This window comes from Oncorhynchus tshawytscha, linkage group LG09, assembly GCF_018296145.1.
Source record: "Oncorhynchus tshawytscha isolate Ot180627B linkage group LG09, Otsh_v2.0, whole genome shotgun sequence".
In the NCBI taxonomy this organism is placed as follows: domain Eukaryota; kingdom Metazoa; phylum Chordata; class Actinopteri; order Salmoniformes; family Salmonidae; genus Oncorhynchus; species Oncorhynchus tshawytscha.
This window is the reverse complement of record NC_056437.1, coordinates 67739209-67765850: the sequence shown is the minus strand read 5'-3', so window position 1 is coordinate 67765850 and position 26642 is coordinate 67739209. Positions and strand designations below refer to the sequence as shown.

At 43.4% G+C, this 26642-nt stretch overlaps 1 protein-coding gene across 3 annotated transcripts; it reads left to right on the top strand.

Annotated features, from left to right (window-relative positions):
• Window positions 1-8750: 8750 nt before the first annotated feature.
• LOC112258491 (beta-1,4-mannosyl-glycoprotein 4-beta-N-acetylglucosaminyltransferase) lies at window positions 8751-25090 on the top strand. 3 transcript variants are annotated; one of them, XM_024432896.2, is made up of 3 exons: window positions 8751-8864; window positions 21120-21390; window positions 21522-25090. In XM_024432896.2, the coding sequence occupies exons 1-3, from the start codon at window positions 8806-8808 to the stop codon at window positions 22836-22838; spliced, it is 1647 nt and encodes a 548-aa protein (XP_024288664.1). In that variant the 5' UTR covers window positions 8751-8805; the 3' UTR covers window positions 22839-25090. The 3 variants fall into 3 exon arrangements, with proteins under 3 accessions (XP_024288664.1, XP_024288663.1, XP_024288665.1); XM_024432895.2 differs by having other exon boundaries at window positions 21120-21420; XM_024432897.2 differs by lacking the exon at window positions 8751-8864 and adding an exon at window positions 9315-9618 and having other exon boundaries at window positions 21120-21420.
• The last annotated feature ends 1552 nt before the right edge of the window (window positions 25091-26642 follow it).

Here is a 26642-nt window from a genome sequence, read left to right as displayed (position 1 = left end):
TCGTCGGGTCACCCAGGTATTTCTAGGACAGTGCGAGGTCTTCTGAGGAAGTACTGGTGGCCCACTTTGGTGAGGGATGTGCGATTCTATGTCTCCTCCTGTTCGGTGTGCGCCCAGAGTAAGGCTACTAGGCACCTGCCACGAGGTAAATTACAACCTATCCCCGTTCCACAATGGCAATGGACCCATCTATCAGTGGATTTTCTTACTGACCTTCCCCCCTCTCAGGGTAACACAACGATCCTGTTCGTTGTGGATCGGTTCTCTAAGTCCTGCCGTCTTATCCCATTGCTCGGTCTCCCTACGGCCCTACAGCCTGCGGAAGCTCTTTTCACCCATGTCTTCCGGCACTACGGGGTGCCCGAGGATATAGTTTCTGATCAGGGCCCTCAGTTTACCTCCTGTGTATGGAGGGCATTTATGGAACGTCTGGGGGTCTCGGTCAGCCTGACCTCAGGGTATCACCCGGAAAGTAATGGGCAGGTGGAGAGAGTGAACCAGGAGGTGGGTAGGTTTCTGCGGTCGTATTGCCAGGACCGGCCAGGGGAGTGGGCGAGATACATTCCCTGGGCAGAAATGGCCCAGAACTCACTAAGCCACTCCTCTACCAACATGTCACCATTTGAGTGCGTGTTGGGGTACCAGCCGGTCCTGGCACATTGGCATCAGAGCAAGACTGAGGCTCCAGCGGTGGAGGAGTGGGTGCAGCGCTCTAAGGAGACCTGGAGGGCTGTCCAAGAGTCATTACGCCAAGCGAGTGTAAGGCAGAAGAAGAGCGCTGACCGTCACCGCAGTGAGGCCCCCGTGTTTGCACCTGGGGACAGGGTCTGGCTCTCGACCCGAAACCTGCCCCTCCGCTTGCCCTGCCGGAAGCTGGGTCCGCAGTGTATAGGGCCATTTAAAGTCCTGAGGAGAATAAACGAGGTTTGTTATCGATTATTACTTCCTTCGTATTATCATATTAACCCCTCGTTTCATGTGTCTCATCTCAGGCCGGTGGTAGCTGGTCCCATGCAGGAAGGAGAGGTTCCGGAGGTCCCTCCGCCCCCTCCGCCCCCTCTGGACATCGAGGGGTCCCCGAGGCCGGCGTCGGTGAGGGGCTTGCAGTACCTCGTTGACTGGGAGGGGTACGGTCCGGAGGAGAGGTGCTGGGTTCCGGTGGGGGATATTCTAGATCCATCTATGTTGAGAGAGTTCCATCGCCTCCGTCCGGATCGCCCGGCGCCTCGGCCCCCGGGTCGTCCCCGAGGCCGGCGTCGGCGCGCTGCGGGAGCTGCGCGTCAGGGGGGTACTGTCACGAATATTACGGTGACTCCGCTAATGATTCACAACAGAAATATTCCCTTATCTCTACTAGATGGTAGCAGAGCTTTGATGTGAATTTTCCAGTGGTGTGCAGACTACACTGAAATCACAAGTTCTGCCAATCTGAATAATTTCATAATTCAGCGTAAAAAATAGATATAAATATTTTCTGTTTTACAGTTTGCGAGCAAACACACACACACAAAATTGCACAGTGGTAGGCCTACTTCTGCTGACTGTTTTGAATAACAATTTGAATTTATTTGACTTCATTTGAATTACCTGCGCTGTAATTTCTTTTTGAAAAGAGATGATTTCAACGTACAATTGTAAGGCAACCAACTGCAATAGGATTGTGAGTTTGCTCAACTTTTGTTAATCAAATTTTTAGCAAACTCACAATCCTATTGCAGCGGGCTGTAAGTTTGCTCAACTTTCATTAAACAAATATTTTTCTTGGGGGGGGTGGGGTGCAACAGGACAATGCAAATAGTCTGGGTAGACATTTGATTAGCCATTCAGGAGTCTTATGGCTTGGGGGTAGTCTGTAATAGTTTGCAAGCCCTGCCACATCCGATGAGCATTAGAGCACGGTGTACTATGATTCAATCTTAATCCTATATTGACGCTTTGCCTGTTTGATGGTTAGTCGGAGGCCATAGCAGGATTTCTTATAAGCTAAACTTAGAGTCCCGCTCCTTGAAAGTGGCAGGTTGGGATATGTTATTGATGCAATTATTGATGAAGCCCCTGGCTTATGTGGCGTACTCCTCAAAGCCTTTGGAAGAATGCTATTGCAGCTGGCTGCCTTTTATTTGTACATTGAATCAACCTCAATGCCATTTTGTTGAGCAAACTCACAATCCTATTGCAGCTGGTTGCCTTAAAATTGTACATTGAATCAACCTCACTGCTTGCAAAGGGAAGCGTACGTTTCCTATTGGAATCCACCAAGAGTGGGGAAACCAACAATTGAAACTTTGAGAATGACTGCCATGGTAGTAATAATTATTTTTGAGACTTCCTAAATCATATAAACTGGAACAGCCATCTCAAAAAGTTCAACTCCTAACAGGTTGGAATAGTTTAGAAAAATGTATGTTATTTATGTTTGTGTGGAATAGGATTAATCAACCAATCAATGTACATGTAAAAACATATTGCAAAATAAATATTCTGAAATAGAGCATGCTGGGAAATATTACGATGATGGGAGTGCTTTTCAACAAACATTGAGTGCTTACTCAACAAGTTTGTTCAAATTCAGCTCCCTTCGAGGAGAGTTTGTTGAATCAACATACAATTGTAAGGCAATCAGCGCAATAGGATTGTAAATTGGCTTAACATTTGGGCATATAGTTGACCCAACATACAGGCCATGTTCGAATACCCATACTTGTGTCCTAAGTAGGAGGCCTTTTAAGTAGGCAAAAAAAATGTAGTTATATAGCATGTGACATTAGGAAAATCAAGACTTTTAATGCCCGAATGTCATACTAATTTCTAGCAGAATTCCTTGCAAACTATTGAAGAAGAGAAACATTTGTTCAAAACCACATTTGTTCGAAAACAGGTGACGTTCTCTACAAAAATGAACGAATCGTGGGGGACAGAGATTGAAATTAAGCTAGTGGCTAGTCCTGTTCAGGCTGGGCTAGTTGAAAATGGGCCCAACTAGCCCGCTTGCTAGTGGCATTTCGTATTTTCTAATATCTCAGGGCACAGATTTTACACCAGGGCAGCTGGGCTAGTAAAAAATGTTGGTTGACTAGCCCGACTAGCCAGTGCCCAAAATCCTTAAGTTCCATTCATGGTGGGGAACAAGCGTGATTGCGCATTCGATGATGCCTTCTCAGCAATGTTCCCTGTAATGTTTTTCATCACTGAGCAAATTTCAGGTCTGCTGAGTGAAAACAGCTTATTCAAGCCTGTCTCAAAATACAACACTGTAAGACAAAAAAAAAACTCTTTACCTGAGTCGCTTTTCAAAGATGTCTAGAAATGTACACGTTTTGTGCTCTTGTAGGAAGCAATCACAATCATCATTGCTGACTACAAATTATATATAACTGGGCTAATAACCCACTAACTAGCAAAGGATATGAACAAATGTACAAATGTGCACACGTCGCTACATGTAGTTCTCTTGATCTCAAAACAAGCACATTTACCCACAACCGCTGATGCTGTAAAAACAGTCCAGTTCACAGTGAATGGCACAGATCCGTATATGGCAATGGTCTATTTGCATATAGCAGCTCTGATTGGTTATGACGCACTGGTCTGTGTAGAGCATGTGCCTGTCGATGCAGTAGAATCCTACTCCAATGCGTTCTGTCTTCAACAAAATCTCTTGTATGGTTAGCTTTGTTTCAGTATGTTGCATTGAAAGTGGCTACTATTGCATTGATTCGATCACAATTCCCACAGTAAAGGGAAACGTTGATAGTGTTAACTAACGGGTAAAACTCTAGAAAGTTGGTTGAAGTACAATCTCATGCTTCTCTGAGTTTAGAGGGAACATTGCTTCTCAGTATAGATGTCTGGTCAAAAAGAGTATGACTTTGTTGCCGCCCATAGCATTGATTGTTATAAAATAATAGCCAATCAGCGTTGACCTAAACTAAGTGAGCTCAGCTGTGAATGGTCCTGGAGCACCAAAAAAAGTGTCAAGGGAAGCCCGTTTGAATTTGGCTTCACACCAATAACATCACATAAGAAGCGAAATGTCATCGACAAAAACAACTTGAATTGTTACATTTAGTTGTGTCGTTGTCCTCCGGTGGCTAGCTAGCTAAAATGGTCCCTTTCCACAAATTCATATATTGTATCCCTAGCCTGAGAGGATGAAAGTTCAACATGTAATAGCCAGATCCTATTTAGCTTATGTTGATTGGACTAAATCATTTTTGGTATCTTTTAGTTGTCAATGTATTAGACTAAACATAGGGGATTAGATGATGTTGAAATTTTGAAGCTGGAGGCAGCATCTGTTTTGTTTGTGACTTACAGTAACACTCCGTGGTTCTAAATCAGTGGTTATTTAGTAGTCCGAAAATGTCGGAAACTTCATCATGGGGTAGGTTATGGAACTGTTTGTTCCATGCAACATTTGTGGACTTCACCGGACAGATGTTGCTCTCCAGTTTTGGGATGAAACAAAGTTGTGGTTGAATTTATTCTATAGGCCTTAGGCCTATATATCACAGTGTCAAGGCATATCAAATCAAATCTAATTTTATTAGTCACTTGCGCCAAATACAACAGGTATAGACCTTACAGTGAAATGCTGACTTACGAGCCCCTAACCGACAGTGCATTTTCAAAAAATATGGATAAGGATAAAAGTAACAAGTAATTAAAGAGCAGAGGTAAAAAATAACAATATATACAGGGGGGTGCCAGTATAGAGTCAATGTGCGGGGGCACCGGTTAGTTGAGGTAGTATGTACATGTAGGTAGAGTTAAAGTGACTAGCATAAATAACAACAGAGAGGAGAGGAGATCATGTACTCTTCCTTGGCAAATAAAAGTGGGGTTCAGATATGAATCTCTGAGACATCCTTTTTCAGTCATATCAATCTTCATTATGTGAATGATGCTCTGTCTGCATGTATGTATTACAGTTAAACACTTCAACAGTGTTTACCACTCCTGTTCCTGGGACATCAATGATTACACATTGTAGCTATGCAATAGACTAGAAACATTATTTATTTGTAATTCATATATACAGAACAAAACTATGCATATCTAACTCCCTTCATCTGCATTAATCTGAGGACACAGCGTAATTAAATTGTTTCCAGCAGCACATTTACAGTCACCAACTCTCTGGTTAACACTAAAACTGCCTTACCAGCTCTGCTAGGGAGAATAAAATGGTCAGCGGGGTCTCAATTGTGTCTGGACGTAGCTAGCCAACCCTACTCCTCGCCGGAAAGTCCAGTGTGCACTCCGAGAGCGAAACGGTCTGAATTTACAAACTGACAATTTTTCTCTGAATAATAACACCATAATATTAATCAAATTAATTAACACAAATTTTCTCAAATCTATCCCTTGTACTATGTTATTACAAAAAAGGTTTTAAATTCTCTGGTAATGCCAATACGGAATACTATCAAATGCTTCTCAAAGATGCCTCTGGTGGTCAAACTAGCAATAACTTGCAGTAACAGAATAAATGGCTGAGAATTAAATGACGTGTCACAGAATGCTGCAGCAGCACTCAGGGTGTGCCGCAATATGACACAATTTTTAAAGGAGGAACCACTGTAGAAGTAGTTTAGCTTGTGTCACTGGGCAGCTTTCAGCTGTGCTTCCCTTTGTAGTCTGTAATGGTTTGCAGGCTCTGCCACATCCGACAAGCGTCAGAGCCAGTGAAGTATGACTCGATCTTAGTCCTGTATTGACACTTTGCCTGTTTCATGGTTCGTCGGGGGCGGGCATAGCAGGATTTCTAATAAACTTCCGGGTTAGAGTCCCGCTCCTTGAAAGCGGCAACTAGCCTTTAGCTCTGTGCAGATGCTGCCTGTAATCCATGGCTTCTGGTTGGGGTATGTACGTACGGTCACTGTGGGGACGATGTCATCGATGCACTTATTGATGAAGCCAAGGACAGATGTGGTGTACTCCTCAATGCCATCGGAGGAATCCCAGAACATATTCCAGTCTGTGCAAAACATTTCTGTAGCTTAGCATCTACTTCATCTGACTTTTTTATTGATCTAGTCACTGGTGCTTCCTGCTTTAAGTTTTGCAGAAATCCGGAGGATGGAATTATGGTCAGATTTGCCAAATGGAGGGTGAGGTAGAGCTTTGTATGCATCTCTGTGTGTGGAGTGTAGGTGGTCCAGAGTTCTTCTCCCTCTGGTTGCACATTTAACATGCTGATAGAAATTTGGCAAAACTTATTAAGTTTCCCTGCATTAAAGTCCCCGGCTACTAGGAGCGCCACCTCTGGGTTAGCATTTACTTGTTTACTTATGGCGGAATACAGCTCATTCAATGTTATCTTAGTGCCAGCCTCTGACTGTGGTGTCTATGTAAACAGCTACAAAGAATATAGATGAAAACTCTCTCGGTAGGTAATGTGGTCTGCAGCTTACCATGAGAAACTCTACCTCAGGCGAACAATAGCTTGAGACTATATCGTGCACCAGCTGTTTACAAAAATACATAGACCGCCGCCACTTGTCTTACCAGGCGCCGCAGTTCTATCCTGCCGGTACATCGTATAAACCAGCCAGCAGTATGTTGATATTGTCGTCATTCAGCCACGACTCAGTGAAGCATAAGATGTTACAGTTTTTAATGTCACATTGGTAGTTTAAACTTCCCAATACCGTGTCCATTTTATTGTCCAAAGATTGCATGTTTGCTAGCAGAATTTAAGGAGTGGGGGTTTATTCGATCGCCTCCGACTCCTCAAAAGGCAGCCCTCCCTCCGGCCTCTCTTTCGCTGCCTTTCTCCGAACTCACAGGTTATAGAGCAAACAATGCAATTACCACAACACATCGATTGTTATGTTTGTTTTTTCCCTGGCTTGGCTTCCCCGCTCCGGAATAGACTTGAGTGTGCAGTTTTATTATGTGCATTTTTTTTAACTTAATGTTACATATGTTGTTGTATTGGTATTTGTTGTAAGTTCATGCTTACATGATTTTCACCAAAGGACACACTAATTATTATTGTAGCCTAGTGGTTAGAGTGCTAGATCAAATCTCTGAGCTGACAAGGTAAAAATCTGTTGTTCTGCCCCTGAACCCATTGTTCCTAGGCTGTCATTGTAAAGAAGAATTTGTTTATAACTGACTTGCCTAGTTAAATTAAAAAAATTATGAACATTGTGTGATTCTGTAGCAGCTGTCAAATTCACTATCTTTTGTGGACTCTCCGGTTTTGTGATGAAACAAAGGTGTGGTTGAATTTATTCTGCCACTGTCTTCTTTTTGTCTCAGCCTTAGGCCTTTATATCACGTTGTCAAGGCATATTAACGAACAGGTTATAGAGCAAACAATGAAATTATCACAACACATAGCTTGTAATATGTCTTTTATTTCTGGCTTGGCTTTTCATTTAACCCACGCACTGCTGTTGTCCAAGACTTTAATGTGCAGTTTTATTATGTGCATTTGTAACTTAATATTCCTTATTTTACACATGCTGTTGTGTTGGTATTTGTTTTAAGATTATGTGTAAGTATATGCTTACATGATTTTTACCAAATTACATTGTACCTGTCGATGACATTATAAACACTGTGGTTCTGTAGCAGCTGGCAAATTCACTGTATTTTGTTTTGACTTCATGCAACCCTCTCTGGCTGATGTTTAGAGAACATAGGGTACTATCTGACTAAAGGGCCTGTGACGCATGTTAGACATTTTCTATGTCTCTGTTCTGGAGGTGTCTCCTTGAATTCTTGTATTAAACTGTATTGATCTTTGATTCATATGATCAACGACTGCTCTCCTTTTGTTCTGCTGGAAGTTCCTGTTACAGACTAACATGGTTATCACTTTATTTTTTAAATACTGTATCACATCTCCTTACAAGAACAAGGAGCAGTCACTGGAGGTCGATAGTAATGCATGGTCTTTTGTGCATATTTTCTGAAGGGCTAATTGTTTTAAATGTAATTGCCCTGGGAAGTGGCGACACATGCCATGAGTGCTTGTGCTCTGAAGAGAATATCTACATTTTGGCAATTGTTACTTATCAATGAAGTCACTCAGGCAACTCAGCAGTGTCAAGCATGGGTGTCAAACACATTTCTCTCCCATTGTTAAATAATTGGTTTATAATGTAGTAGTAGTACACTAGTATTACAGGCTTTATTGTTGGTGTTTTTCATAGGATTATCAAATAATTAAAACACTCGGGATATATTCTTTAATCCAGAGTTTGGCTTGATGCATGTTCATCAGTGGAGGCTGGTGGGTGGAGCTATAGGAGGATGGGCTCATTGTAATGGCTGGAATGGAATAAAAGGAGATTGAGTCACACATATGTGGTTTCCATATGATGTATGTGTTTGACACCGTTCCATCAATTCCTTTTCAACCATTCCAATGAGCCCGTCCTCCCATAGCTCCTCCCACCAGCTTCCACTGATGTCCATGCGTGTTACATGTGTAGGTACAAATGTGTGCTTTCATATCCATCTGTGTTCCCGTCCGCTTTATCTACCACAGTTAGAATACTGCAGAGCACAAGGTAGGCTGCATGAGGGAGAAGTTGAGCATATGTGTGTGTGTGTACGTGCGTGTTTGTGTGGAAGCTTGTGTGTCTGTGCTTGCATGCATCTGTGTGTGTGTGAGTGTACTTGTAATCGTGCATCGTTGTGTGTGCACGCGTGCCTGTACTGTATGTGTGTGGGGCGGGAGGGAGGTTCCAACCTAGTTCATTCCCAACAAATCCCAGCTAACATATTTGCTCAGTGGGCATTGAGGAGATTACAGATGCCCCTTCAGTCCGATGGGCCTATGCTTACATGGTCCTCTGGTTCTGCCCTGGTAACTGCCAAGCACTCCTGAGAACATCTAGTAGAAGGTAAGAGGAGAGGAGGGTGGAGAGGAAGTGTAGAGTAGGTTATCAATAAGTTAATTGTTCCTTATTTAGTGTTGCACAACATTACCTCATGCATGTATGGTGGAATGAAGCCTGGATACTTTGCCCATTGCTTTCTTGTCATATTTCCCCATTCTCACAAATCTTATGCAGCACAGTGAACAGTCTTCATTCCTTGTGCTGCAGATTGGTAAGAGTGAATGTGGAGTAATATGTAAAGCTGTTCCTTATTTGTTTTGGAATGGCCACCTGTGTGCATGTGTGTGTTTTTTTTGTGTGCATGCTTGTGTTTCTATGCTTGCGAGCCTGCATCTGTGTGTGTGTGCACACGTACCTGTGTGTTTTTGTGTGAGTGTGGATGGGTGGGTGTGTAGGTGTGTGTGCCCTTGTTTGTGTGAGTACTGTGCATGTGCATGCACTTACTTGTGACGGACATGAAGACCCCAGAGGCAGAGTACAGGAAAGATGTGTAACTGTTCCACCAAGGGCTCCACCCTGCTTTTCTATTTCACGCTTTCTTTCTTTATCTCTCTGCGCTGTTGTAAATCCAGTTTGATGGACTGAATGAATAATGCCACCTACCACATGTTGCTGCATGGAAGCTCTACCGACTAGTTCAAATAGAGTAACTAAGGAAGTTTTGGAGACCTACCGTACAATGTAAAATAAATCTGAAATAACAGTTGGGCTCCACTTGCCAACAAACCAGCATGGCTAGACTTTTCCTGCATGGGAGGTATGTTTAATCACCTTTAGTGTTTTTTTTTTCTCTCTCTCTTTTTAGAGTATTTGGCAACGTTTCAATGGATTTTGTTCTGTTTGGAGTTAATTATTAATAAGATACCTCTCTAGATTTGTTGCAATCAATTTTCACTTTCATGTACTTACAGTTGAAGTCGGACGTTTGCATACACCTTTGCCAAATACATTTAAACTTAGTTTTTCACATTTCCTGACATTTAATTCAAGTAAAAATTCCCTGTCTTAGGTCAGTTAAGATCACCACTTTATTTTAAGAATGTGAAATGTCACAATAATAGGAGACAGAATTATTTATTTCAGCTTTTATTTCTTTCATCACATTCCCAATGGGTCAGAAGTTTACATACACTCAATTAGTATTTTGTAGCATTGCCTTTAAATTGTTTAACTTGGGTTAAACCTTTTGGGTAGCCTTCCGCAAGCTACATAGTTCACTTACTTACACATATGTCATGACAATGTGTGACAATGAGTTGGCATGGTGACACAAACAGACTGGCACTCATTCTATAGAGTCAATGATGAGAGCTATTACAGTATCATGGGGAAGTGTTGTGGGGAAGTTGATATTGGGACGTAGTATACTTAAGGTATAAGTGAGTCAACTTTTCAGTCAATTCCTCTTTTATAACATCTATATTTCATGTTCATAGGCAGGGATAGAAATGCACTTGCCAATCAGGAAAGTCAGGAGTATTTTATGGTTGCTGGAATATTAAAATCACTTTCCTCAAAATTATAAATGATCTATTTACATGCAAAAATACTTTTCTTATTTTCAGTTTTAGGCTTCTGTTATTTTCTGCAGTTGTTTTCAGACAAAAATGTCACCCACAGAGAACTCAACTTGCCTGACTGCTGAGATCAACTTCCGTTCCCTGGCTCTGGGTATTAGGGCAACCCTTAATGTCAACCCCTGATAGGCATTGTCACATTTCCACATTTCATCTGTCGCAATTACTCAAAGGCTGTGTGCAATAGGACATTATTTGATTCGTATTTTTCCTGTATTTTATTTACTGTGTTTATGAATTGATATGTAAAAAAAAAACATGATTGTATGTGCGGGAAGACACAGACAGATACATATTCCCTTGGGGGAAGGGAAACAGGGGTTAACCATATATGCTTAAGTACCATATTTAATTCAGTAGTTGTCACTTGTTAGTTTATGATTATCTGTTGTAACTGAGTACTGATTTTCTTACCTGTTTAACTGTCAGTATCAAAGTGTGACAGTGATGAATGTTATGGTTAAGGCTTGACGCCAGACGGGATTCGAGGACACACTGATAGTTTCTATGACTGTGTGATTATGTAGCAGCTGATGTTGTGACCTCCTTATTCCCTTCATAGTGCTCTACTTTTGACCAGGGCCCATATGAAGTCTGTTCCCTTTGGTAACGTTCCACCATAATTGGCATGGTTGCATTTCTGATTTCCACCGAACCTTGTGTTCCTAAAAACCTAAGAACGTGTCAGAGCAAACTGACTTATTTCCATTGCTCAACACACTGCAGCCTCTGCGTGTGTGGTTGTGGATGTCATCAATGATAGTTTTTCTCAGACACAATACGAGCACTGTGAGACTGCAGAAGTAGCCTGTCCCCACCCGTTTTAACAAAGCAGCTCACTGGAGGATCAATTGTGTGTACGGAGTTCTGCCTGCGCTTCTCTAGTAAGGGCTCCCATGCAGCAGGGCTAAACGTTTCTTCAGGTCAACTTATCATCAAATCAAATCACATTTATTTATATAGCCCTTTGTACATCAGCTGATATCTCAAAGTGCTGTACAGAAACCCAGCCTAAAACCCCAAACAGCAAGCAATGCAGGTGTAGAAGCACAGTGGCTAGGAAAAACTCCCTAGAAAGGCCGAAACCTAGAGAGGAACCAGGCTATGTGGGGTGGCCAGTCCTCTTCTGGCTGTGCCGGGTGGAGATTATAACAGAACATGGCCAAGATGTTCAAATGTTCATAAATGACCAGCATAGTCAAATAATAATAAACACAGGCAGAACAGTTGAAACTGGAGCAGCAGCACGGCCAGGTGGACTGGGGACAGCAAGGAGTCATCATGTCAGGTAGTCCTGAGGCATGGTCCTAGGGCTCAGGTCCTCCGAGAGAGAAAGAAAGAGAGAATTAGAGAGAGCATACTTAAATTCACACATGACACCGGATAGGACAGGAGAAGTACTCCAGATATAACAAACTGACCCTAGCCCCCGACACAAACTACTGCAGCATAAATACTGGAGGCTGAGACAGGAGGGACACTGTGGCCCCATCCGATGACATCCCCCGGACAGGGCCAAACAGGAAGGATATAACCCCACCCACTTTGCCAAAGCACAGCCCCCACACCACTAGAGGGATATCTTCAACCACCAACTTACCATCCTGAGAAAAGGCCGAGTATAGCCCAGAAAGATCTCCGTCACGGCACAACCCAAGGGGGGAGGCAACCCAACTTATCACGCTGTTCTTCCATTCTGTAATCGCATGGACCAGTTTTGCCTACACGTTTTCTCCATTTGTTTACAAAACATTCAGTTGCAATTGAGTTGAACTTGCAATAACTTGCAATAGTTATTTCTCTTTATATGGCCAAATAAAATTCCAGAATGGTTATAGCCTAACACTACTACAATGTAAACTGTCAGATCATGCTTTCAGGTTTTAGATAAGACGTGTGTTCGCAGGTAGTAAGTCAAATCTAATCTAATCAAATTGTATTAGTCACTTGCGCCAAATACAACAGACCTTACAGTGAAATGCATACTTACGAGCCCCTAACCGACAATGTAGTTAAAAAATATGGGTAAGAATAAGAGATAAAAGTAACAAGTAATTAAAGAGCAGAGGTAAAACAAATAAATCAAATCAAATTTTTTATTTGTCACATACACATGGTTAGCAGATGTTAATGCGAGTGTAGCGAAATGCTTGTGCTTCTAGTTCCGACAATGCAGTAATAATGAACAAGTAATCTAACTAACAATTCCAAAAAACTACTGTCTTATACACAGTGTAAGGGGATAAAGAATATGTACATAAGGATATATGAATGAGTGATGGTACAGAGCAGCATAGGCAAGATACAGTAGATTTTATCAAGTACAGTATATACATATGAGATGAGTATGTAAACAAAGTGGCATAGTTAAAGTGGCTAGTGATACATGTATTACATAAGGATGCAGTCGATGATATAGAGTACAGTATATACGTATGCATATGAGATGAATAATGTAGGGTAAGTAACATTATATAAGGTAGCATTGTTTAAAGTGGCTAGTGATATATTTACATCATTTCCCATCAATTCCCATTATTAAAGTGGCTGGAGTTGAGTCAGTGTCATTGACAGTGTGTTGGCAGCAGCCACTCAATGTTAGTGGTGGCTGTTTAACAGTCTGATGGCCTTGAGATAGAAGCTGTTTTTCAGTCTCTCGGTCCCAGCTTTGATGCACCTGTACTGACCTCGCCTTCTGGATGACAGCGGGGTGAACAGGCAGTGGCTCGGGTGGTTGATGTCCTTGATGATCTTTATGGCCTTCCTGTAGCATCGGGTGGTGTAGGTGTCCTGGAGGGCAGGTAGTTTGCCCCCGGTGATGCGTTGTGCAGACCTCACTACCCTCTGGAGAGCCTTACGGTTGAGGGCGGTGCAGTTGCCATACCAGGCGGTGATACAGCCCGCCAGGATGCTCTCGATTGTGCATCTGTAGAAGTTTGTGAGTGCTTTTGGTGACAAGCCGAATTTCTTCAGCCTCCTGAGGTTGAAGAGGCGCTGCTGCGCCTTCTTCACGATGCTGTCTGTGTGAGTGGACCAATTCAGTTTGTCTGTGATGTGTATGCCGAGGAACTTAAAACTTGCTACCCTCTCCACTACTGTTCCATCGATGTGGATAGGGGGTGTTCCCTCTGCTGTTTCCTGAAGTCCACAATCATCTCCTTAGTTTTGTTGACGTTGAGTGTGAGGTTATTTTCCTGACACCACACTCCGAGGGCCCTCACCTCCTCCCTGTAGGCCGTCTCGTCGTTGTTGGTAATCAAGCCTACCACTGTTGTGTCGTCCGCAAACTTGATGATTGAGTTGGAGGCGTGCGTGGCCACGCAGTCGTGGGTGAACAGGGAGTACAGGAGAGGGCTCAGAACGCACCCTTGTGGGGCCCCAGTGTTGAGGATCAGCAGGGAGGAGATGTTGTTGCCTACCCTCACCACCTGGGGGCGGCCCGTCAGGAAGTCCAGTACTCAGTTGCACAGGGCGGGGTCGAGACCCAGGGTCTCGAGCTTGATGACGAGCTTGGAGGGTACTATGGTGTTGAATGCCGAGCTGTAGTCGATGAACAGCATTCTCACATAGGTATTCCTCTTGTCCAGATGGATTAGGGCAGTGTGCAGTGTGGTTGAGATTGCATCGTCTGTGGACCTATTTGGGCGGTAAGCAAATTGGAGTGGGTCTAGGGTGTCAGGTAGGGTGGAGGTGATATGGTCCTTGACTAGTCTCTCAAAGCACTTCATGATGACGGAAGTGAGTGCTACGGGCGGTAGTCATTTAGCTCAGTTACCTTAGCTTTCTTGGGAACAGGAACAATGGTGGCCCTCTTGAAGCATGTGGGAACAGCAGACTGGTATAGGGATTGATTGAATATGTTCCCTCCTTGCGGAGGGAATAGCTGCACTGTTTGTATTCGGTCATGTTACCAGACACCTTGCCCTGATTAAAAGCAGTGGTTCGTGCTTTCAGTTTCACACGAATGCTGCCATCAATCCACGGTTTCTGGTTAGGGAATGTTTTAATCGTTGCTATGGGAACGACATCTTCGACGCACGTTCTAATGAACTCGCACACCGAATCAGCGTATTCGTCAATATTGTTATCTGACGCAATACGAAACATCTCCCAGTCCACGTGATGGAAGCAGTCTTGGAGTGTGGAGTCAGCTTGGTCGGACCAGCGTTGGACAGACCTCAGCGTGGGAGCCTCTTGTTTTAGTTTCTGTCTGTAGGCAGGGATCAACAAAATGGAGTCGTGGTCAGCTTTTCCGAAAGGGGGCGGGGCAGGGCCTTATATGCGTCGCGGAAGTTAGAGTAACAATGATCCAAGGTCTTTCCACCCCTGGTTGCGCAATCGATATGCTGATAAAATTTAGGGAGTCTTGTTTTCAGATTAGCCTTGTTAAAATCCCCAGCTACAATGAATGCAGCCTCCGGATAAATCGTTTCCAGTTTGCAGAGAGTTAAATAAAGTTTGTTTAGAGCCATCGATGTGTCTGCTTGGGGGGGTATATATACGGCTGTGATTATAATCGAAGAGAATTCTCTTGGTAGATAATGCGGTCTACATTTGATTGTGAGGAATTCTAAATCAGGTGAACAGAAGGATTTGAGTTCCTGTATGTTTCTTTCATCACACCATGTCATGTTGGCCATAAGGCATACGCCCCCGCCCCTCTTCTTACCAGAAAGATGTTTGTTTCTGTCGGCGCGATGCGTGGAGAAACCCGTTGGCTGCACCGCTTCGGATAGCGTCTCTCTGGTGAGCGATGTTTCCGTGAAGCAAAGAACGTTACAGTCTCTGATGTCCCTCTGGAATGCTACCCTTGCTCGGATTTCATCAACTTTGTTGTCAAGAGACTGGACATTGGCAAGAAGAATGCTAGGGAGTGGTGCACGGTGTGCCCGTCTCCAGAGTCTGACCAGAAGACCGCCTCGTTTCCCTCTCTTTCGGAGTCGTTTTTTTGGGTCGCTGCATAGGATCCACTCCGTTGTCCTGTTTGTAAGGCAGAACACAGGATCCGCGTCGCGAAAAACATATTCTTGGTCGTACTGATGGTGAGTTGACGCTGATCTTATATTCAGTAGTTCTTCTCGACTGTATGTAATGAAACCTAAGATGACCTGGGGTACTAATGTAAGAAATAACACGTAAAAAAACTAAAAACTGCATAGTTTCCTAGGAACGCGAAGCGAGGCGGCCATCTCTGTCGGCGCCGGAAGTAGAAACAACAGAGCGGTGGTGTGGAGGGGAGAGGGGGGGGGGATGCAATGCGAATAGTCTGGGTAGCCATTTGACCAGATGTTCAGGGGTCTTATGGCTTGGGGGTAGAAGCTGTTTAGAAGCCTCTTGGACCTAGACTTGGTGCTCCGGTACCGCTTACCGTGTGGTAGCAGGGAGAACAGTCTATGACTAGGGTGAAAATTTGACCATTTTTAGGGCCTTCCTCTTGACACCGCCTGGTATAGAGGTCCGGGAGGGCAGGAAGCTTGGCCCCAGGGATGTATTGGGCCGTTCTCACTACCCTCTGTAGTGCCTTGCGGTCGGAGGCCAAGCAGTTGCAATACCAGGCAGTGACGCATGCTCTCGATGGTGCAGCTGTAGAACCTTTTGAGGATCTGAGGACCCATGCCAAATCTTTTCCGCTTCATGACTGTCATGGTGTGCTTGGACCATGTTAGTTTGTTGGTGATGTGGACACCAAGGAACTTGAAGCTCTCAAACTGCTCCACTGCAGCCCCTTCGATGAGAATGGGGGCATGCTCTGTCCTCTTTTTCCTGTAGTCCACAATCGTCTCCTTTGTCTTGATCACGTTGAGGGAGAGGTAGTTGTCCTGGCATCACACGGCCAGGTCTCTGACCTCCTCCCTATAGGCTGTCTGGATGTTGTCGGCGATCAGGCCTACCGGTGATCTTCGGCAAATATAATGATGGTGTTGGAGTCGTGCCTGGTCGTGCAGTCATGAGTGAACAGGGAGTACAGGAGGGGGCTGAGCACGCACCACTGAGGGGCCCCTGTGTTGAGGATCAGCGTGTTATTACCTACCCTTACCACCTGGGGGCGGCCCATCAGGAAGTCCAGGATCCAGTTGCAGAGGGAGGTGTTTAACCCAGGGTCCTTAGCTTATTGACGAGCTTTGATGGCACTATGGTGTTGAACGTTGAGCTGTAATCAATGAATAGCATTCTCACATTGGTGTTCCTTTTGTCCAGGTGGGAAAGGGTAGTGTGGAGTGCAATAGACTGTATCATCTGTGGATTTGTTGGGGCAGTATGCAAATTGGAGTGTGTCTAGGGTTTCTGGGATGATGGTGTTGATGTGAGCCAATACCAGCCTTTCGAAGGACTTCATGGCTACAGACGTGAGTGCTACGGGTCGGTAGTCATTTAGGAAGGCCCTTAGTGTTCTTGGGCACGGTGGTGGTCTGCTTAAAACATGTTGGTATTACAGACTCGGACAGAGAGTTTGAAAATGTCAGTGATGACACTTGCTAGTTGGTCAGTACATGCTCGCAGTACACATCCTGGTAATCTGTCTGGCCCTACAACCTTGTGAATGTTGACCTTTCTAAAGGTCTTACTCACGTCGGCTACGGAGAGCGTGATCACACAGTCTTACGGTACAACTGGTGCTCTCATGCCTGTTTCATTGTTATTTGCCTCGAAGAGTGCATAGAAGTAGTTTAGCTTGTCCGGTAGGCTCGTGCCACTGGGTAGCTCTCGGCTGTGGTTCCCTTTGTAGTCTGTAATGGTTTGCAGGCCCTGACACATCCGATGAGCGTCTTAGTCCTGTATTGACGCTCTGCTTGTTTGATGGTTCGTTGGAAGGCATAGCATGATTACTCATAAGAGATAAAAATAAAGGTAGGAAGTTGCAAAGTGTGCACAATGGATTAAGTGGGTGTCTATATTTATTTGTCCTATTTCACACATGTACAAGTGTGTATTAATTGGAAATGTTTTTTTGTTGTTGCATATCCCAAAGACACCCTAGGAGAGTGGGATCATGGCCATGATCAGCCATTATCAACAGCAACCCTGAAGCAATTTGGGTTAAGTGCCTTGCTGACTGACACATGTTGTTTACTTTGTTGGCTTGGGGATTTGAACAACCTGCCTTTCAGTTACTGGCCCAATGCTCTAACCGCTAGGCTACCTGCCACCCTGCTTCATTATAAAGTTTAGATTTTTGATTTGTTTTATTTTACCTTTATTTCACTAGGCAAGTCAGTTATTAAGAAGAAATTCTTATGTAGGGATAGGTTATCTCCCCAGTCCCACAGTGCTCGTAGTTTTTCTCAGACACAATATCTTAATTGATAACATCTCCACCCACATACACACAAAAGATTAGAGGTTGCAGTGTTGAGCAATGGAAATAAGTCAATTTGCTCTGACATGTTCTTAGGTATTTGTCTAACAGCAACTGTCAACAACAGAAGTTTCCATGGAAGGCAGAAATGGAACCAGGCCAATAATGGTGGAATGGGTCAACAAATGTATGTGACAGTAGACGCATGCTACCCCATGCAGGGTTTGTGAGAGTGATACATTCAAATCAAATCAAATCAAATCAAATTGCACATTGCACTGATATCCATGACTGTTTACATGCTGTGTACAGTATACACTGAGTGGACCATTCTTAATACACACAAACTTTTGAGCGTCAAACCCAGCAGGGTTGCTAACCTCTACGGGATCGGTGTACCCCCCCCCCACACACACACGACGGTTGAGCTTACGTGCACTAATGTGATTAGCACAAGGTTTTAAGTATCAAGACAATTTGCCAGGACATAGACATATCTGATATGGGCAGAAAGCTTAAATTCTTGTTAATCTAACTGCACAGTCCAATTTACAGCAGCTATTACAGTGAAAGAATGCGATGCTATTGTTTGAGGAGAGTGTACAGTTATGAACTTCAAAATGTATTAACGATGCAGGAAGAGTACCAGTGTTGGGAAGTTGTGAACTATATGAACTACAACACTTTTCAGTAGCTTGATGGTAGTTGAACTAAATTCAAATCTAGGTAGGTTTTTAAAGATTGGAACCGGTTTTACTTCTATTGATTTGTTTTTCCGATGCTTAATTATTGAGTTCATTATGAGTTTATGAATTTGGTTCGTTATGAGTATACAGTAAAAGTAAAACGTTTGGACACACCTACTCATTCAAGGGTTTTTCTTTATTTTTACTATATTGTACATTGTAGAGTAACGATGAAATAATAGACATAAAATCATGTAGTTAACAGAAAAGTGTTAAAATATTTTATATTTGAGATTCTTCAAAGTATAGCCACCCTTTGCCTTGACAGCTTTGCACACTCTTGGCAGTCTCTCAACCAGCTTCACCTGGAATGATTTTCCAACAGTCTTGACGGAGTTCCCACATTGAGCACTTGTTGGCTGCTTTTCCTTCACTCTGCGTTCCAACTCATCCCAAACCATCTCAATTAGGTTGAGGTCGGGTGATTGTGGAGGCCAGGTCATCTGATGCAGCACTCCATCACTCTCCTTCTTGGTCAAATAGCCCTAACACAGCCTGGAGGTGTGTTGGTTTATTGTCCTGTTGAAAAACAAATTACAGTCCCACTAAGCGCAAACCAGATGACCATGCTGGTTAAGTGTGCCTCCTCTGAACAGTTGATGTTGAGATGTGTCTGTTACTTAAACCCTGTGACGCATTTATTTGGGCTGCAATTTCTGAGGCTGGTAACTAATGAACTTATCCTCTGCAGCAGAGGTAACTCTGGGTCTTTCTTTCCTGTGGTGGTCCTCACGAGAGCCAGTTTCATCATAGATTGTTTTTGCGACATAGATGGTTTTTGAAATTTCCCGCATTGACTAAGCTTCATGTCTTAAAGTGATGGACTGTCATTTCTCTTTGCTTATTTGAGCTGTTCTTGTCATAATATGGACTTGCTCTTCTACCAAAATAGGACTATCTTCTGTATACCAAACCAACCTTGTCACAACACAGGTGATTGGCTCAAATGCATTAAGGAAAGAAATTCCACAATGTACTTTTAACCTTTTAGGGATAGGGGGCAGCATTTTCACTTTGGATGAATTGCGTGCCCATAGTGAACGACCTCCTACTCTGTCCCAGATGCTAATATATGCATATTATTACTATTGGATAGAAAACACTCTGAAGTTTCTAAAACTGTTTGAATCTGGATCATCCAAATGCTCTCTAGCAAACTTCAGAAACACACCACCGCCCTTCTTCTTCCCGGAGAGTTCTTTATTCCTGTCTGTGTGATGTACTGAGAACCCAGCTGGCTGTACAGACTGGGACAGTATATCTGGAGAGAGCCATGATGTCTCTCTGGGAGGAGACCCTCGCCCTAAGCTCGTCTACTTTATTGTCCAGAGACTGAACATTTGTGAGTAATATACTCAGAAGCGGTGGATGGTGTGCTCGCCTCTTGAGTCTGACTAAAAGTCCACTGAAAGTACCTCTTCTCCGCCGACTGAGTTTTAAAACAGCCTCTGGGATAAGTTCAATTGCCGTGGTGGGTGCAAACAAAGGATCCAATTTGGGAAAGTCGTATTCCTGGTCATAATGCTGGTGCGTTAACACTGCTCTGATATCCAAACGTTATTTCTGGCTGTATGTAATAACACAAAAAAACATTCTGGGCTATTAATGTAAGAAATAACATAGAAAATAACCAAATACTGCAAAGTTGCTTAGGGGCTAGAAGCAGAGCTGTCATGTTTGTCGGCGCCATCTTGCTATGTAAACAAATATCCAACTAACCATTTGCGCTCCACTGCGCGGGAATCTACTACCCAAACAGGACAACTAAGCTGTCAAACCTAGCAAACACGACAAACCATAACCTAAGTCCAAACATAAACACAAATTACTCTAGCCAATCACTCAAGCTCCACCGCTGATGTGCTTGCCTGTACCAACCAAGTATCATGACATGACTTGCTAATCTGTGAGCTATTCCCCAAATTTCACAGCATCAAACATCGACAACATCAAACATATATCTGTTTACTTAATTCACTCACCTCGACATCATCGCATCAAGTGCAAGGACATGTGCAAATCCGTATCACATCTGTATCTGCAACCAAGATAGATAAAGCCTCTTTCACAGCTTCTTTCAAAAGTAATGTCTGCTTCGACACTGTCATTTTGAGAAAATGACAGCATATCCTATTTCTGGTTCCTGGTTGTTGATGACAACAACCATGTGAATACAACAACAGGTGTTTAGCAAGTTAATTTTCTGAAATTGACACAGATATTATTGTTAGAAAAACAAGGCCATTCGCGTCAGCTATAGTAATTTAAAGAAAGGCCGTTGATGGCCGCTATGGGTTAGAAAGGGTTAATGTAAAAATGATTGCGTTCTGACCCCAGTGCAGCTCAGTTTAAACAAGCGTAATGGTAGAATCTTCTGGCAAGGTAGATAGCTACAAAGGACGGGGAACCAACGGACGGGTTGAGGGGTGGCGAATAACAATGACAAAAAATGTATACAAAAATATATATTTTGGTGGGAAATTATACCACCTCCTAAAAGGGAACTTTGGAGACTGTAAGGGGCATGTGCTCTGCACAGGTAGAACCAGATATGTGCACATGCCTGAGTTACAGTTAAGTAAGGAGTTTGTAAACTTCAGTTTAGGTAAAGAGTTGTATGTGTGTGTTTGTTTTTCAGGATGAAGATGCAAAGGCACAAGTTTTTTTTCTTCTGCGCATTGGCTCTGTGTGTCTTCTCCCAGCTTCACAACTACAAGGCCCTCCACCACATGCCTATACTGAGTGAGCTGTATGCCTCCTCTGTCAATGCCCTGAGTTTCCTCTGGAGAGGGAAGGGGAACCCTTCAAACAATGCTCACCCAGAGAGGAGGCCTCTGCCTGGGCCTGTACCCTTCGACACTGGCCTGTGGGAACCAGAGGCATACCGGGAGGACCAGGGAAACGCAGAGGTGAGGAGAAAGATTGAACGTGGCAGAGAGGTGAGGGGGCAGATGACATGACTTTCCCCATACATTGTTTTGGGTCTTTATGACATTGTCATTGATATGTTTAATTTGACTCCTATTGTTCTCCCACTCAGGACCCGTGGCGGAAGGAGCAGCCTGACTCAGGGAATGTAAACAGAATGACGGTCACTCTCCCAAACCCCAAAGGACCATTGGAGGAACTTCACAAACGGAGCTTCCATCTTAGCGATGACCCCACCCAGTTCTTTGTGCGCACCAAGTCTGGAGCATACTGCTTCATAGAGGGGACGGAAATTACTTATCTCAAAGACCATTTAGGACAAAAGGTCCAGGAACCCGGAGAGGGCCAGCGTAAGATCCTGCATGCACACCAAGAGGAACCCAAGTCAGCCCAGGAGAAAACAGCCTGGGGGAAAAGGCTGGTGAAGTGTATGTGTCGCCCAGGCTGGCACGGCCCTCACTGTGGCATCCCCACCACGGTGCAACACTCCAACCTGCCCACTAAGGCTCGTCTGACACTGAGAAAGGTTCCTCGAAGGGTCATCAATGCCATTAATATCAACCACGAGTTTGACCTCCTCCACGCCCGCTTTCACGAGTTGGCCGATGCCGTGGACCTCTTCCTGGTGTGTGAGTCAAACTTCACAGCCTACGGAAATTCCAAGCCACTGCACTTCCTGCGCCTTTTGCTTAACGGAACCTACAACTATGTACACCACAAGATCCTCTATGTATTCCTCGATCACTTCCCTAAAGGTGGCCAGCAGAACGGGTGGATTGCTGACGACTACCTGCGAACATTTCTAAGCCGTGACGGGATGTCCAGGGTGCAAGGCGCCAGGCCAGATGATGTCTTCCTCATCAACGATGCAGACGAGATCCCTGCCCGCGAGGGCATCCTCTTCCTCAAACTCTACGACGGCTGGACGGAACCTGTGTCCATCCACATGAGAAAGTCCCTATATGGTTTCTTCTGGAGGCAGACTGGGACACTGGACGTTCTCTCCGTCTGCACGGTCGCCATGCTCTTCACTGTCTACAATGGAGACGGGATATTACTGAGGCGCAGGGAATACTACTCCATGCCGGGTTTCCGGAACTATCAGAGGGAGAGTGGACACATCCTGGTGCAGTGGTCCATTGGGAGCCCTGTCCACTACGCAGGCTGGCACTGTTCCTGGTGCTTCAGACCAGAGGGAATCTCCCAAAAGCTCATCTCTGCCCAGAATGGAGACTTCCCCCGCTGGGGCGACTACGTGGAAAAACGAGACCTGAATTACATCAAGGGCTTGATCCGGACTGGGGGATGGTTCGATGGCTCGGTGGGGGAGTACCCACCCACAGACCCTAAAGAGCCTATGTACGCACCCAAATATCTATTAAAGTACTTTCAGCTGTATCGTTACATACTTGATAACCCATATGCCTGAATCTTGTAGAAAACTGAGGATTTATATTCTCATTGTTGATTTCAATGGAAGGATTTTTAATTTCAAGGGATGTTTCCTGAACACAACATCTCTCTGAATTTGGATCTATGAAACCTCCACCTTCCCCTCTAATTGAAGGTTCAGGCTGTCCACTTCCTGTCTAAAGATGAAGGAACTAGCAGGTGAGAGGAGGGATGATGAAGGACATCTGAGGGTAATTTAACTGCTGTTGATCATGTGGGGGTTTTGCACGGATTTTATTAGACTCCTTCTATTCAACTCTGTCCCTTTTCGATCACAATATTAGTAGTTAAACATTCCTCGAAGACAAAGGCCTCTTCTGCTCCAGATCATTCAAAGACTGGATTCCAGTTGGGACATGATGACTGACTTTTGTACAGTTCCTAACTGTAGACGTGATGGCAGACCGGTATATATGTATAGAAAGTCTATCTGATGATGGCTAATGGCCAGTGATACTGTAGTTTTCCCTCAGTCAGATCAACAATGTGCTTCTAGTGCCACCAGTTTTGAGTTTCCAGAGACCTTTGTGAAGAAAGAGACCTGAAAAACGATCCGCGCACCTTTCTGTGGTGGTGGTGGTAAAACTGTGTTACTGTGCTGAAATGGTTGTTCGAACAACACAGGGAAATATAGCGGGAAAGGGAAAGTCGGTTTTATATTGTTAAATACAAACTCAGGTATCCCTCACTAATGCACTATGGGTTTATCTTAGCCGTCGCTTGCTTGACTACATAAGTATCTCATAGCCTTCTTGTAAACAGATCATTTATGGTGTACAGATGAATGAATTTGAGGCCAAAAAGCATATGCAATTAGAACCATGTGATCCTGCCAAACAGTTGTCACAATGCTTTTAGGCATTTTTTGTCATCTGTATGCATTGTTCATCGAGAGACATTTCTTGAGAAACAAAATCGTTCTTCTGCTATGGTCTAGTGATTCACATCACGTCTGGTATTTCAATCTGTTCTAGACAGTCAGCTTTACATTTATAAGCAAACATAATGGTTTCCTTGGTTTTGTCCTTAAATGCATTTCAATTCTTCCCAATTTAAAACCCTTCACAATGAGAATAGTATTCCTACAGCTCATAGGGACATGTCCACTGTGAATAGGATGTATACAAATGACACCGATGAATGTAACTGAGAGTTTATCGCATTGTGCCATCAATCAGATCAACCTTTGATAGACTGCAAGTCATTGGTTTCTGCCTGAATAACAATAGAGTACACTGAGAGGCCTATTCAGTGGAAATTGGTGATCAACAAAACAAACACAAATGAGTGATGCAATGAATGTCTTAGTTAATTCTTGTTTTGCACTGTAGACATTGTTTTGTTGAATAGCTACAGTACATGAATCCAAACCTACTGGCAGTAAAGGCAGTAACAGGACGACATAAAGACAGACAAAAGTGCACAAAAAAAAGTCATTTATTACTTTTATTACATCATTATTAGTATATTTTTAGTTACATTTTTGGTCATTTATTAAATGTATTTCTTTTTTAATCATGCTATTTACCGTGCTTGGCTTAGGCAGGAGCTCAGCTGAGCTGAGTACTGACACCTCAAATGTTCTACTGCTTGAGCTCCTATTCCTTTGATAGAATATTAGCTCAAAAGTATTGTGACGCTCCTGCACCTGAATACAAACAGTGCCAGCACCCAAAATGAGTACTGGAACCTATTTCAGTTAAAGTCAAGTACTATCTATTTATCCCCAGATAAATATACAATATTAAGAAGTTTAAGACTGCTGTTTACTGTTGTTAAATCATTTCATGTCAATGTGGACACCTTTGTTCAAAATTAGCTTTAGCACTTCATTGTCTTGGGAGAATGACTTTGGGAATAAGGAAATAATAATTGATTGGTGTATTGACGGTGTTTCTCTTGGAATCTGATACTTGTGAATTGAATTGATGCTCTGACTTGCAGTTTGCACACATTCTCAGCCACCGTGTCTACATTTAAAGACCAGAATCTCAGGAATCTTAAAGAATGGCATCCGAACTGTTGTTTAATGAGGCAGCATGTTCACATTAACAAAAAAAGCCTTGGATGTTGTTGACTTTATGTTTTTAGGGGGATTTAGACATCTGCATGGTCATTTGTCATTTATAATTTCTGGATGGTGTCCAATAATTTGTGCAACTATGAGGTATAGCTCCTGTGTTCTAACTTCATTAACAGATTGTTTAAATAAATCAAGAACTAAGGTGACTTCATTTTGAATCTTTCCTCTTCCTTTATAAATCATTCCGCTACGTATTTTATTGTTAAGAAATAGCTGTTCAGTTGACTGACAAAAACGAGTCGATTAACAGCCATAATGAAATTGAATGTGTTTATTACCTAGCATTACCTACCTATTAGAGTGGCAGATAGCCTGGAGGTTAGATTGTTGGGCCAGTAACAGAAAGGTTGTGTCGCTCTCGCTCTTCCCCCCCCCTGGCACTCGAGGGCACCAGGCTCCCCAGCATTACACACTCCTGCAACCATCATTACGCACACCTGCCTTCCTCCCGTCGCACGCACTATCGATTATTGGAATCACCTGGACTCAATCACCTCTGTCATTACCTCCCCTATATTTGTCTGTTCCCCCGCTCTGTTCCCCGCTTCAGCATTGTCGTTTGTTGTTTACCCGTGTGCTGACGCTGTTCCTGTTTTGTTACCTGTCTGTTCCTGAATAAATGTTGACTCCTAGTACCTGCTTCTCATCTCCAGCATCAGTCTTTACAGGTTGCTGGTTTGAATACCAGAGCTGACAAGTGAAGAATCTGTCGATGTGCACTTGAGCAATGCACTTAACACCAATTTTCTCCGGGGGTGCCGTACTGTTATGGCTGACCCTGTAAAACAACATATTTCAATGCACTTTTTTTCACTACACTATAACTGTGCCTGCCTAACGACCATGTAAAGACACAGGTATTAATTAAGGACACTTTTTGTTTCATCAACAAGTTTCACGTCAACAAGTGATTATCAGGAAAGGCATTATTAAGTTACATTTAGAGTCTAGACAGAAATACCACACTGCCAGTGACTCTGGTTAGGTTAGGTCTTTCTTTAATAAAATATTGTAGAGCAAGACTGGATACCATGCCTGAACTCTAGATGGCAGTCTAGAAGCAAAATCTGAATTTGAAGAAATACTTCTGGATGGATTATTTGAGGAAGAAAGACAAATGTTAATTCTTAAAATGACATTTCTATCAGGGTGCTTTGGATATTGGGTCTTATGCAATTGATACTACATTATTCCGAACAAATGGTGAACAATAAAATAATGAAAAAAACAAGTTACTCATAGCCTTATCCCATTTACTGTACAGTCTTTTCTGTTTGAACAAAACATTTGATAATGTCTATATAGGTCTTATAGGTCTTCGGTGAAACTTTTCAATTATGTGTGTCATTGTTGATTTATGGCGAGGAGGTGTTTATTCTGTAGCACAAACACTCCCCTCAAACACTCCCTAAATTGTGGTATTGAATGTTTCAGCAGACTTTTATCCCTCCATAACTGCCTACGAGACTATTGCAGCTCTGTGGGTGTAACATTTATTGACAATGTTGATACCTCCTGGAAACAAAGCTTGTTTTTTAAGGAGGATGGGATGCAACCAAATCATTTTGGTTCCTGGATCTTTTCACAGGCAATGTAAGGCTGCGTTAAGACAATGATTTATCAATGACCCAATCCCAGCTCAGTTAATCCCTACCATTGTGTTGCTGAGTTGTCATAATGCCAAAGCACATGTACATT

Bases quoted from the DNA above. Each gene is read 5' to 3' on its own strand.
- LOC112258491 (XM_024432895.2), top strand. From the start codon at position 8,806: ATGGTCCTCTGGTTCTGCCCTGGTAACTGCCAAGCACTCCTGAGAACA. The intron at 8,865-21,119 runs GTAAGAGGAGAG...TTTGTTTTTCAG, and splicing joins CTGAGAACATCTAGTAGAAG to GATGAAGATGCAAAGGCACA. The intron at 21,421-21,521 runs GTGAGGGGGCAG...TCTCCCACTCAG, and splicing joins AGATTGAACGTGGCAGAGAG to GACCCGTGGCGGAAGGAGCA.